We start from the raw sequence: 11,428 nt of genomic DNA, 5'->3' as shown, positions 1-11,428 counted from the left end.
GCTTGTCCCTTTCGGGGTCGCCACAGCGTGTCATCTCAGATGAACGCATATGTAGCTACGGGGCCTCACTTGAAAACCACGTTACATAGTGCTCTTAATTTAGTCCAATTTATTTCTATTTTTACTCTCTTTTATGCCTGCTGGTATTTTTTTATGTTGCCTTCGTATGTGAAGAAAAAATGGGGGAAAACATATCTCTCATGATAGACTTTGTAATGCAGGTAGTGGTTCCTAAAAACCAGGCCATAAAGCAGTTGGAAAATCAAAAAATATTTTATTGATCATCAGAGAGCGGGAGGTTTATCGTTCTACGTTCAAATGAATTCTTCGCTAAACAACGGCTGGCTGCAGCATAACATTTTGTGGAATATTACCAAAATAAAGACGTGTTTATGTAGTGCTGAAATGAATTTTTGCTCAAGGCACGTGCACATGGAAATAAACACCAATAAAAGTGTGAAAATGGGTGAAATAAAAAGTTTTACACGTGTGACACTTGATAGAAAAGTGAATTTCGCTCAACAAAACTGGTACCTTTTGTATGAAATTAGAGTTTAAATATGTGTTTTCAAGTCCAAGCAATTTCTAATTTATTTTAACACCCAAACTACACGAGTCGCGTGTCTTAGCGTGTAGCTAGTTGGAACAAAACATCTTTGGTGGAAAAAAAAAAAAGTCTTTGTTGAACACAAGTTGTTTTTTTTTTAAACAAATGTATCTTTAGTAGAGTTTATTACCAAAAAAATGATGGCTTTCGTTTTTTGATGGATGGGACAGTAAGTCAAAAATACTGATAGCAACTTTTGGTTGTGCTTATGAAATAAAAGCTCTCAGGTTGAAAAAAAAAAAAGTCCACGTATTTACGCACTCGTAACAGCTTTTGTGTTAAACTATAGGTAAAAGTTGTGTTCAAAATACAAACGAGTAACAAAGACATTCTTAACATTTAATCATCTTTTCATAATGTAGAAATCTCACCTGTCACGTGTGCCCGAAACGGCACAACGACTTCCTGTTTTAACGAATTAAAAGCTTAACCAAAAAAATCAAAAACAAAAATCAAAGAGTTTCTTAATCCCACAGAACAGTCCGAAATCGCTTTATAGCTGTCACGGGTAAAGACGAGTGTTGTAAATGCACACAGTATTGCACTTTTGACGACTTCCATCCGCTTCTTGTTCATTTCAACCCTCATATGTAGTGATTGTGACTGAGCCGAAATAGCTAACTAGCAGCTAGCTAAGTGTCTTGACACTCCGTCGACGGCAAGATTTTAAAAACGAAATTAGTAAAGAATTGTTGCGTATGCTGTATTTTTTTTCCCCCACAAAAAAAAAAGACCACTCACATTTGTGGAGATGGCGGCTGACGCAGAAACGAAGTGGACAACAACCATCATCATTAGCAAATCACTGCAGGTGAGCCGAGTTGACGACGAACAGAGGCAAACTAGAAACGAAATGTCGCTGCTGTGCTTTAGTCGATTTTTCTGGGATCTGTACTAGGATTTTTTTTTTTCCTTTCCTGGTGACTTTTCACTTTTTAAGCGTGAGTACTTTTTTCCACTTCAGCAGGCAAGAGTAAAGCTAATGGACAAATCATAACTTCTGCATTCAGGAAAACGGCCATTTAGGCATTTCTTTCCCGTTCAGGTGAAAAATGGGCTCTTATGACAGGAGCAATTGTATCAAGTATAACATGTTTACGCTTTCTTTAAGGGATAACAAACATGACAATATCCGATGTTTATGAATTTTTATGGAGAGGAAACTTGGTTGTTCGACATTTTGACGCGTTCAAAGACGTCAAGATGGATGGCGCCGTGTTAGCTCCTTGCTCGCTAGCGAGGAAACGTATGACCCAAACAACACAATATTGACTTTCATTTCAACTATTCCCCTGCAAACGTTGATATTTAAAGTCCAAATTAAGTGTTTGTGATTGTTTACTATACGACTTGTCTATATGACTGTTTTGTTCCAAAATGGACGAGGATCTTATTCCCCCTCCCAAGTGGGCCGTGTATTCTTTAAATGATCGCAGGCAAGCCAGACTCCCAAGTTACTAAACTATCCCAGAATGCCACCTGGAAAGCTTTAATAAGGTTCTTAATATAACAGCCCTTTGGGATTTGCCCTGCTATTTACCTCTAATTTCAAAAGGATATATATATATATATATTTTTTTTTTTTTTTTTAATGGGTGTTGTCACTTACCCACGGTGACTACACTTAAAGCTACATTGAGATTTGATTTCGCCTTGCCGGTAAACTTTTGACTTTATTTTTCTGTTCAGAGTCATGAAACGATCAGGATGCTCCGAGCTCAACAGCACAGAATCCGACTGTCGGACAGCGTGGAGTGTGGATCGTTCATTTTTCCCCAGTCCGGTACAAAGAATCGGCACTCTCGTTTACGAACCCTACCCAACGTCACATATATTATACCTGTAGCATTGCCATTTGTGTTTTAAATATAAAACTTGCTTCCTTTTTTTTTTTTTTTTTTTTTTTTTTTTGTGTAGGTACCGCGTTCAAGCTGGTGGAGCCCGAAAATGTCCAGGATGAGTCGGTTGTCGTCGAGCGGATCCAGAAGTTTGTGCAGGTCCACCGCAATAGTTTCGTGCTGCTCTACGCTCCTTTCAACGGGAAAAGACAACTGGACATGCTCTCGCTCGTCCAGCAAAAGTGCGTCAAAGTGAAATTATTTTATATTGTAAATTGCCAGGGTTAGGCCTTCGAGTTAGGATTATGGATTTCAACATGAGGTTAAGGTTGAAAATTAGGGTTTAAAGCAAAGTTTAGGGGTTGCGTTTAGGCTTTCAATCAACTGTTGTGGTTAGGATTTGCACCTAGGGGTAACATTTCAAAATAAAGCATCGGGTAAAGGTTTTAAATGTGTTGCCGTTCTAAATTATGATTAGCATTTTAAAATGAGGTTTGAATTTAGCCTGGGTTTGGGTTCCAAAACTGCATTAAGGGTTTCAAGCCAAATGGTGTACGCTAGTCTACAAATACGGAGTGTGCTGTTTTTAGCATTCATCCATCCATCCATCCGTTTTCTTAGCCGCTTATCCTCACGAGGGTTGTGAAATTGCTGAAGCCTATCCCAGCGCTTAATGGTCAGGAGGCAGGGTACGCACTGAACTGGTGCACACGGAGACCGACGAGAGTCGGCAATTTAGAGTGTATAATTTATGTTGCATGTTTTTGGGATGTGGGAGGGAAAACATGCTTACCGGGATTGAACCCGGGACCTCAGAACTGTGAGCTAAACCACGGTGGCCTGTTCTCGCATCCTTACTTGTGTGTGTCTTTGTGTGTCTCTTTGTTTAGATTTTTTGGCACTAGTCTCCGCATCTTACCCGTGCGAAACAACGTCGACATTCTCAAAGGAATGTTGACCATTGCGAAGGTAAGGCTAAGTCCGAGTACTGTAGTACAGTTTCGGCACCGTTGCCACTACTGTGCATCCGAAGTTTAAAGTACACTGGTACCTTTAGGTTAGACGTTGAATTCATTCTCTCGCCACTTTTTTTTTTTTTTTAATCTCAAATCATCTTTCCCCATTGAAATGAATGGAAATGGGATTATTCCATTCCAGACTCCCACCCAAAAAAATAACAAAAATGTTTGTAATATCAGTAGGATGCTTTCATGCGAGTCATTCTTTGCAGAGGATAAAGAAAATGTATTTCTGACTTCTGTGTTTTGAAAAAAAATAAAATGTAAAATCTGCACCGTGAAGTAATTTCTTCATCTGTTTGTCCACAGGCCACGAGCAAGCCTCACGTGGACCGCATCCGGCACAGGATGGAGGTGGCCCGGACTCGGATTGTTGAGAGGAGCCCCGTGTGGGACATGCTCAGGAACCTCACGTAAAAACATCCGCGTGAGTGTCCAACGTTTCAAACGTGATTTTTCACACATAAATCGACGGTGTCGAGGCGGTCGGCGTTCTTTTCCTCCGCGATCTCCTCCGTGCGCACGATGAGGCTCTCCATCAGGTCGAGGGTCACGAGAGCGCTCAGCAGAACCTGAGGCACAGTTCAAAGTTCAGCAGTGTCACGTGATTTCAAATCTATATGTTTGTGTTGTACCTGGTGCTGCACCTCTGGGGGCATTTTTGAGACCTTGTCACCTTTGACCGTCAGACTGTTTCGACTATTGTTGGATGCCCTGGAGCAGTTAGACGCTCTGGCCGCTAGAGGGCAGAAGAGCAAGCAAGTTGGAGCATGAATAAACAGGACAAAAACACCTACATTAGTCTAATAAAAATGTGTATTTTGATATCGTCTTACGAGAGTCGTGCTTTAACAGAAAAGAGTTGTGGTTAAAAAGAACATTTTAAAAATAAGTAGTCATTGTACTACTGGTAATCAAGTATTTTAGAGGATGAAATCGTCACATTTACATGACTAATCTCATTTTTCTATGAGGAAAAAAATAATTACAGGTAAAAAGATTTGCATTTCTTTGAGAAAATACCAATTACCGCGCCACCAAAAGTATTGTAGTCTCGTTGTAGGAAAAGAAAAGGCTTCTTTTTGTGAGGAAAAATAAGTCATGAGACCGAGACCCAATTTTAAGAGGAAGAACAACAACAAAAAGTTTGATTGTTGCATTAAATGCTAATTGATAGAATAATTTAGTTAGTAAAATGACAGAAAATTGTAATTTTGCAAAAAAAAAAGGCATTGTCACAAGTCATATTACATGGGGAAAACTCTAATTAACTAACTTAGGAAAACAAATCCAGGAATTCAGTGTTGACGTTTTTGGGGGGAGTAATTTTAGACCAGAAGATGTTATGCTGCAGCAATAAATTAGTAGTACGAAAGGAAAAAGTTTGCCCAATTTTACATGTAAAAATGTAATGAGTATGAAGTTTTCACATTACCAGTAAGTGTTTTGATCAACTTATCTTGTATTTTTACCTCTGGCTTTAAGTTTGTGCTCATCTCTGAGGTGGTCGCGCTGGGCCGCGTAATAAGTTCTCCACATGCGGATGCACACGCGCAGCGTTCCGTTGTACTCGTCCTTCATCCGCCTCACGGCTTCCCACACGTCCGCCTGCAGATATCAAATCGTACAACGTGTACGGGCAAGCGCGTGACTGAGAAAGGGCGACGTGCGTACGGTAGAGGTGACCCACGTTGGTCCTCAGTGCTCGGTCTCTGAGGAGGAGGAAGCGGAGGAGGTTCAGGCTCTCCATGATCCTGGAGGGACACACCGGTCTAAATCTTTTTAGTCATTGAAGGCGATTTTTATCGGCCCGCTTCCAGTGATCATTCAAAAGCAAACCGGTCCTCGGACTGTCAAATTGGAAGCGTGTATATGAGACAGCAGTACGTAGCTAAATCACGCCGGGTGTTAGTTGCCGTCATCACTTGCCATAGATGGATAATTTTCTCAATATCTGGACTCATTAATATTTTTGAAAATGCCGCCCCTGAAGCCATTTTCACTTCACTACATAGATGAACAGATCCGCATTCCTCGCGTGTTTGATGGGGCCATTTTGCGGCCATGTTGGTCCTTGAAATTTCACCCGAGCAAATTTGGAGACAAATGACTAAGTTGCCAAGATCTTAGTTTTCGTGGTGCAATGGTGACGTTGGACCATAAAACACAAAGCTCATGAAAAGTTTTATACCAGTTTGACTTAGCGCCCCGAACTTCAGTAGATTTGTGAGTAGACGACGCACAAAAAGTCTTCAGAAGCCATGGCTGAAATACACAGGAAGTCAGCCATCTTGCTTTGATTTTTTTTTTTTTTTTTTCCATTTCTGGCGGCTCCTTCAAAGGCAAACTCGTGCTCGAGATTTTGTTCAACTACAAGCAAATTTGAACAAATGCCAGACAAACCGTATGAGGAAATCGAGACTTTTTGTCATTGCATGTGGCCAGAGGAGGGCAGCAAATTGGACATTTTGCTCCAAGGCAGCCATTTTGGGGTCATTATGGCCATTTCTAGGCGTCTTTCAAAGATGAATTTTACATATTTGTCAGATTGCCACGTAGGACAAGACAGATGGACATCCGTCCATTCTCCAAGCCGCTAATCCTCATAAGAGTCACAGGACATTGAAGCATTTTAGTCAACAAGTTCGTTGACTTCTCATCACAGGAAAAAAAAATGACAAATATGTCAACTCGATGCGCTAACTCTGCCAGCTAATTAGCATTATTATTTGATGATGATGTAAGCAGACTGACTTGTCCATGTTGTGAAGCAGGTCTGTCTCCGCACCCTGAGGCAAAGTCAACACCAGCCCCAGCAACGACACAAACTCCGGCCCCAGGAACCACCTTGTGGCGTTGCCCGGCTACAACATATATAATAATATTTTTTCATCCAGCTGCTGCATTTCATACGGTATCGGTCGTGTCGTGACTGAAGCGAATCTCACCTTCATGGAAAGTTCAACTTGATTTCTGATGTTGTTCACAATGTGACCTTCCATTCCCGAATGCCGGCTGGTTTTTAGCAGGCTTCTGTTGTTGTTTTTAACAAAACCGAAAATAAAATGGATGCCATGCTGTCATGGAAACCAATATCCAGGGTCCCAAAAAACAATGAGAGGAATGACAACTTGCCTGAAGAGCTTGTGCTTTGCTTCAGCGTCAAGTTTATTGATGAGGAGCTGGAGGACCTTGAGTCCGCTTTCTCTCTGCAAACACGTGACGTGAATTAGCTCGTGACTATTTCGTAGTTGGCATTTAGATGGTGAGGCGTCGCCGCGTCGCTGATGCTCACCAGGTGTTGCATGGGGCACTCGACCAGAACTCGCAGCAGACTCTGCAACATTTGACACGCTCCATTACACATTTTCCATTGCATTAATATGACATATTGGTTGGTGTCGGGTCTACATGCAGTCATTAATTTTATTTTCGAGGTGTGCGGTTCAAATGTATTATTTTGCCTGAACGTCTCACTTGCTTGACGTCGTGGAAGCTTTTCAGCTCCAGCAGAGTCGCTGGCAGGCTGTTGTCCGCCACTCTCTCCAGGCATGTTTCAAACAGGGCCTAGTGGACCAAACACTCAAATGAAATCATTTTTTTTTTTTTTTTTTTAAATGTGTAATTTTGAATTCTTACCAGTCCTTTGAGTGTGTGTGACTCCTTTTTGCTGACAGAGACAGACAATATATTTTTAATCACAAAAAAAAAAAAAAAAAAAGATCAAGACTTGCGCGTTTGGAGCTGATGGCCGTACCTCCTGAGCAGCTGATGGACGTATTCCACGTTGCGCTGAAGGACAAATTCTGGGCTGGGAACAACAGCAAAGACTCGCCTTAACCAGTGCAAAATTGAACTCAATAGGGCCCTTTAAAAAAAATCAACACACAGCTGAAACAACAGAAAAGGATTTTCCCCTCTTCAAGTGGAACGAAACCATTTCAAGATTCAGAATCCAAATCTGCTTTACTGGCCAAGTATGCCAACAAAACACGAGGAATTTGTCCCCGGTAGTTGGAGTCACCCGAGTACAACAGCGGACACTGACAAAGAACCTTTTTAGGGTGTCAAGACTTCAAGGAGTGTATCTAGTTTAAAGGGACTAGATTGATGGATGGATAGTCCTGCGATAGTCTGAGATCGTGTGGATTGTGCAAATGTTGCAGATACTCATCAGGCGATTTTTCAAGTGGTGCTAATGCTACTCAAGTATGAGAGGCTGGTATTGGTCAGAAACAGATTTGCAGATGGTGCCGAGTGGTCAGACTACCATAGCGAGTGCGCAAATAATCTATGAATGTATAATATTAATTGGCCCAGCAGAATGTGACAACAAACTCAAGTTAGAAAATTGTTAGCACATTGCTGTTGAATGTAATTACGATCGGGAAGAAGCTGTTGGAATGCATGTTAGTTTTGGTTTGCGTTGTTCAGTGGCGGCTCCCCGAGGGAAAGAGATTGAAGAGCTGGTTGGCAGGAAATGGCGGGTCCGATAGGATCCTGCCCACTCTTGTGCGAGTTCAGGTGGTGTGCAAGTCTGAGTGAGGGTGGTGCGGTTTCGATTGCCCGTTGCAGTCAGAGTTTGTCCTTTTTTGTGCAGCTCCAAACCAGACTGGGATGAAGGTACTCGGTAGTGATTGGATGACCGCTGCCCTGAACGGTCTCAGCAGCTCTCGTGGCAGACGGCATTTCCTCAGTAGCCACAGGAACTACATCCTTTGCCTTGAATTTTTGAGGATGGAATGATGTTTGTCTTCCACTTCAGGTTCTGTGAGGCTGACATTCCCAGCAACTTGAAGGTCTTGAGGGTTGACACAAGACAGAGACGCTCTGATGGTTCCCAAGTCTTCCCTTGTGTACTTGAGTCCGGAGATGAGGGAAAAACACAAAGTAGCCAATACTCGGGAGCACCACAATGAGGTGACCACACGGGTAGGCGCTGTCTCGTCATTCGTAAACAAGTCATTTCTATTGAGATCCCAAGTGCACAGCAGAGGGAGGCCTGAATAGGAGTTACATGCTCCCTCTTACGCGTTCCAGTTGAGAGGCAAGTAGCAGCATTTTGAACTGAAGATATTTGCGGGAGGACCGTATGACTACAAAGAAAGATGGGAATTACGTTCCCCACATTAGGTCTCACCTGAACACGATGGGGAAGCGTTCCAGATCCAGCAGCTTGACAATTACGAGGTACGCCAGGCAGCCTTTGGACTCGGCCAGCTGCGTTTTGTCCATCCGGATGTCCTTCTTCACCGTGCTGAAGAACAGAAGCTCTGCCGCGGATTCTCGAATTGCAGCTAAAGTTGCCTGCGGCATCCAAACGCAAGTTGATGGAGGAAATGAAAACTTGTTGAGTTTTTCCACCTGTTGCCTCACCACGATGTGTGACGCGAAGCGCCACATGGGCGACGTTCTCGTCCCTGGAGTCAGTGAAGCCTCCAGCAAAGGTTCTCTGAGGCTCCTCATGCAGCTGCACGAACACGGAACAACACGGAAACGTCTGTGGGCTCGGTGTCATCTCTTGGAATGATTCAGATTTCGTTCATAAACTTCAAACAACCATGTGTGTTTCTAGTCCATTTCTGGAGGTGCTGAAGTAAGTCGGTGTCCCAGCACCAGACCAATTTTAGTCTCACAGTACCCCAACTTTAATTTCATTTGAATTTAAAAACAACGTTACTCTGCTAGGCTTATGTGCAAAAAAATTCCGGGAAATTCAAATCTTCAGTCAGAAGTCAATTTGTGCAGTAGTAGAGAAAATCCTTTTCGTCCAACGTACAAGTTGAGCAGCTCCATCTTGATCTGGCGGCGCTTCCCTGCGTCGTCGTTCCTCGCCTCCTCCACGAAGGTCTCGGTGAAGGCGCTCATGGCGTCGCAGCAGCGGCCCAGACCAAACCGGTCGTCCTCCTCCCACCGCTCGCTGTAGGGCACCGGCAGCCGAGCGAGCTGCTCGTGCAGGACCCTCAGCGCCGACCCCAGCGAGGACGCCCGACCCTCCTCCAGCCTCAGCAGCCCTTTTCCGGAACAACGCGCTTCAGTGCTTATGGCAGCAGGGGGAGCCACGGAACTGCGTCATAACTACCCGTTTGAAGATGGCTGACCACGACCACCAGGGTCTGGGAAATTGCATCCGGATCGGCGTCTTCCATCACGTGCAGCAAGCTCTGCAGGACTTCATCCGGTCTGCAGGTCTACATGACAGAACGAACCAGAGGACACTCGTCCATCTTGTCACGCTCAAGTTCCGACCCACCGTGGTCACGTGCGCGATGGCCGCCTGGACGTGATCGCAGCTCTTCCGGTTCTTCGAGGCTTCCTTCACCAGCGGGGCCAAGAGGACGCAGCCCATGGACTTCACCATCCTCTAAGGGAGAAAAATGACAGCAACCGGATCTTGTCTTCTTACTTCATTTAAAGTGATGTCAATGGCCCAGTTTGACCAAATCAAAAGTTCCACCAGGGACGGATTACGAAGGTTCCGCAGGTTGAGACTTGTCCTGGCTTACCTGATTTTTGTCATCTTGAAGGAAGTTGAGGAAGTGCTCGGTGTCTCCCCGAGTGAGGCACGCACGTCCCAAGTGGTTGAAGTGCTGCCGGTCCTCTGGTGTCAGTTCATCCTCGGGGGTGTCTCTCTAGAAGAGGACAAAAAGATGACGTCTGCACCTTCCACCTTCAAATTCTTCACAAATGCAGATCTTTGAGGGGCTTTCCCATTTTCAAAACCTCGCCATCCCTGTGATCCCCCCTCCCTCCCCCAAAAGCCAAGTTCACTTAGCAATATAAAATTGAATAAGCATATCATATATGTCATGAGTGTCTTAAGAATCCATACCCAAAAAGATGCAAAATGTCATTTTTCTAAAGCAGGCTTCAAGGAAAAAAATAAATAAAAAAATGCTCGTAGAGGTTTTGTCCGATTACCAAAATTGAACCGTGATGATTGTTAATTGGCCAACTTTTGGTTTTTCCCCATTGTGGCAGTTTAGTTGCAGTGTCAAGTATGAATATCACAATAATGCCGTTAGCTTCATAGCATGAGGAGCTAAGTTTATATTTCAACATGACTTACCCATCTCTGGATGAGGTCGTTCACCTGCCCCTCATCCATCATCGCCGTCACCTCTGTCCTCTCGGGCAATCCTTTGAGCACCATGTTTTTATCGCGGCACAGCTGGCGCGGCCGTCACGAGTGTCAGAACCACGGCTCGTCCGGGCAAACCGCTCCCGTTGCCTCGATCCGCTCCAAGAGGAACACCTTCCTAAACCTCTTATCTGCCTTTGTGCTCTAAGAGGATTACTCGCTGTGCTCGCGCAACACGCTTGGAGGTTTCTGGAAGGATCCGAGGAACCACTCGAGAAAGTGACACAATGTGGCAAGCGCCCAGTTTGAAAATTTCCACGGTGACTTCGTGACTGCACTCTTGGGGGGGGGGGGCGACGTGTTACCGGAGAACAGGAAGTTTAGGGGGCCACGTTCTACTTCAAGAAAGTGCTTTTACGTCTTTTAAAGAGACACACACCGTAGGAAAAAAGTATTGGGACGTGTGGATCAACCACCTGCAGAAAGTGTCGTCGGGAGCGAGGAAGGACTGCGTCAGAATGGTTTTGTCCATATTACAAAAGATGATAGGATAGGATGGAAAATATTTCAGCAGTCAGCTGATTCCTTCATCTCTTGGTCATGGTCGTGTGTGAAAGGAGGGTGTCTCAATGTTCGTTTTTCCATATTTTGGAACAGGATCGACATGATAGTCATGTTTGTTAAATGTGGCAATGTTTGTGTCCGGAAGAGATTGAAAAGTGTGTCTTGTGCTGCAAAATCAGTTTTACCGGTCAGGTACAAGAAAGCGATTTCTGATTCTCGATGTACCGGACCAGAGCAGACTAGACTAAGAGTGAAATCGTGAGGTTATTGCTTCTTATTTGCTTTTGGAAACCGTTAAGGACGGTGCGTGGACATTTTT

General features: G+C 44.0%; 2 protein-coding genes across 7 annotated transcripts in view; one reads left to right on the top strand and one right to left on the bottom strand.

Moving 5' to 3' along the window:
• The first annotated feature begins 987 nt into the window (after window positions 1-987).
• LOC133504063 (protein SPO16 homolog) overlaps window positions 988-11,428 on the top strand; it is a 23,822-nt gene continuing 13,381 nt past the window's right edge. For 2 of the 5 annotated variants that reach the window (XM_061826233.1, XM_061826232.1), the window contains exons 1-5: window positions 988-1,418; window positions 2,297-2,390; window positions 2,525-2,687; window positions 3,336-3,414; window positions 3,774-3,891. In XM_061826233.1, the coding sequence (XP_061682217.1) occupies window positions 1,359-1,418; window positions 2,297-2,390; window positions 2,525-2,687; window positions 3,336-3,414; window positions 3,774-3,881 (504 nt within the window). In that variant the 5' untranslated portion in view covers window positions 988-1,358 and the 3' untranslated portion in view covers window positions 3,882-3,891. The other 3 variants (XM_061826231.1, XM_061826234.1, XM_061826235.1) reach the window with 3 other exon arrangements.
• Window positions 3,908-10,875, bottom strand: glmnb (glomulin, FKBP associated protein b). Of its 2 annotated transcripts, none has more exons than XM_061826225.1 (18): window positions 10,534-10,875; window positions 9,971-10,096; window positions 9,718-9,828; window positions 9,547-9,655; window positions 9,244-9,478; window positions 8,841-8,934; window positions 8,605-8,771; window positions 7,222-7,275; window positions 7,104-7,134; window positions 6,942-7,031; window positions 6,760-6,801; window positions 6,600-6,673; window positions 6,413-6,497; window positions 6,219-6,328; window positions 5,155-5,218; window positions 4,937-5,072; window positions 4,100-4,203; window positions 3,908-4,036 (listed from the first exon to the last, which is right to left on the bottom strand). In XM_061826225.1, the coding sequence occupies exons 1-18, from the start codon at window positions 10,615-10,617 to the stop codon at window positions 3,908-3,910; spliced, it is 1,845 nt and encodes a 614-aa protein (XP_061682209.1). In that variant the 5' UTR covers window positions 10,618-10,875. The 2 variants fall into 2 exon arrangements, with proteins under 2 accessions (XP_061682209.1, XP_061682210.1); XM_061826226.1 differs by having other exon boundaries at window positions 5,155-5,176.

This window comes from Syngnathoides biaculeatus, chromosome 7, assembly GCF_019802595.1.
Source record: "Syngnathoides biaculeatus isolate LvHL_M chromosome 7, ASM1980259v1, whole genome shotgun sequence".
NCBI classification, from domain to species: Eukaryota; Metazoa; Chordata; class Actinopteri; order Syngnathiformes; family Syngnathidae; genus Syngnathoides; species Syngnathoides biaculeatus.
This window is presented reverse-complemented; position numbering and strand designations above follow the sequence as displayed.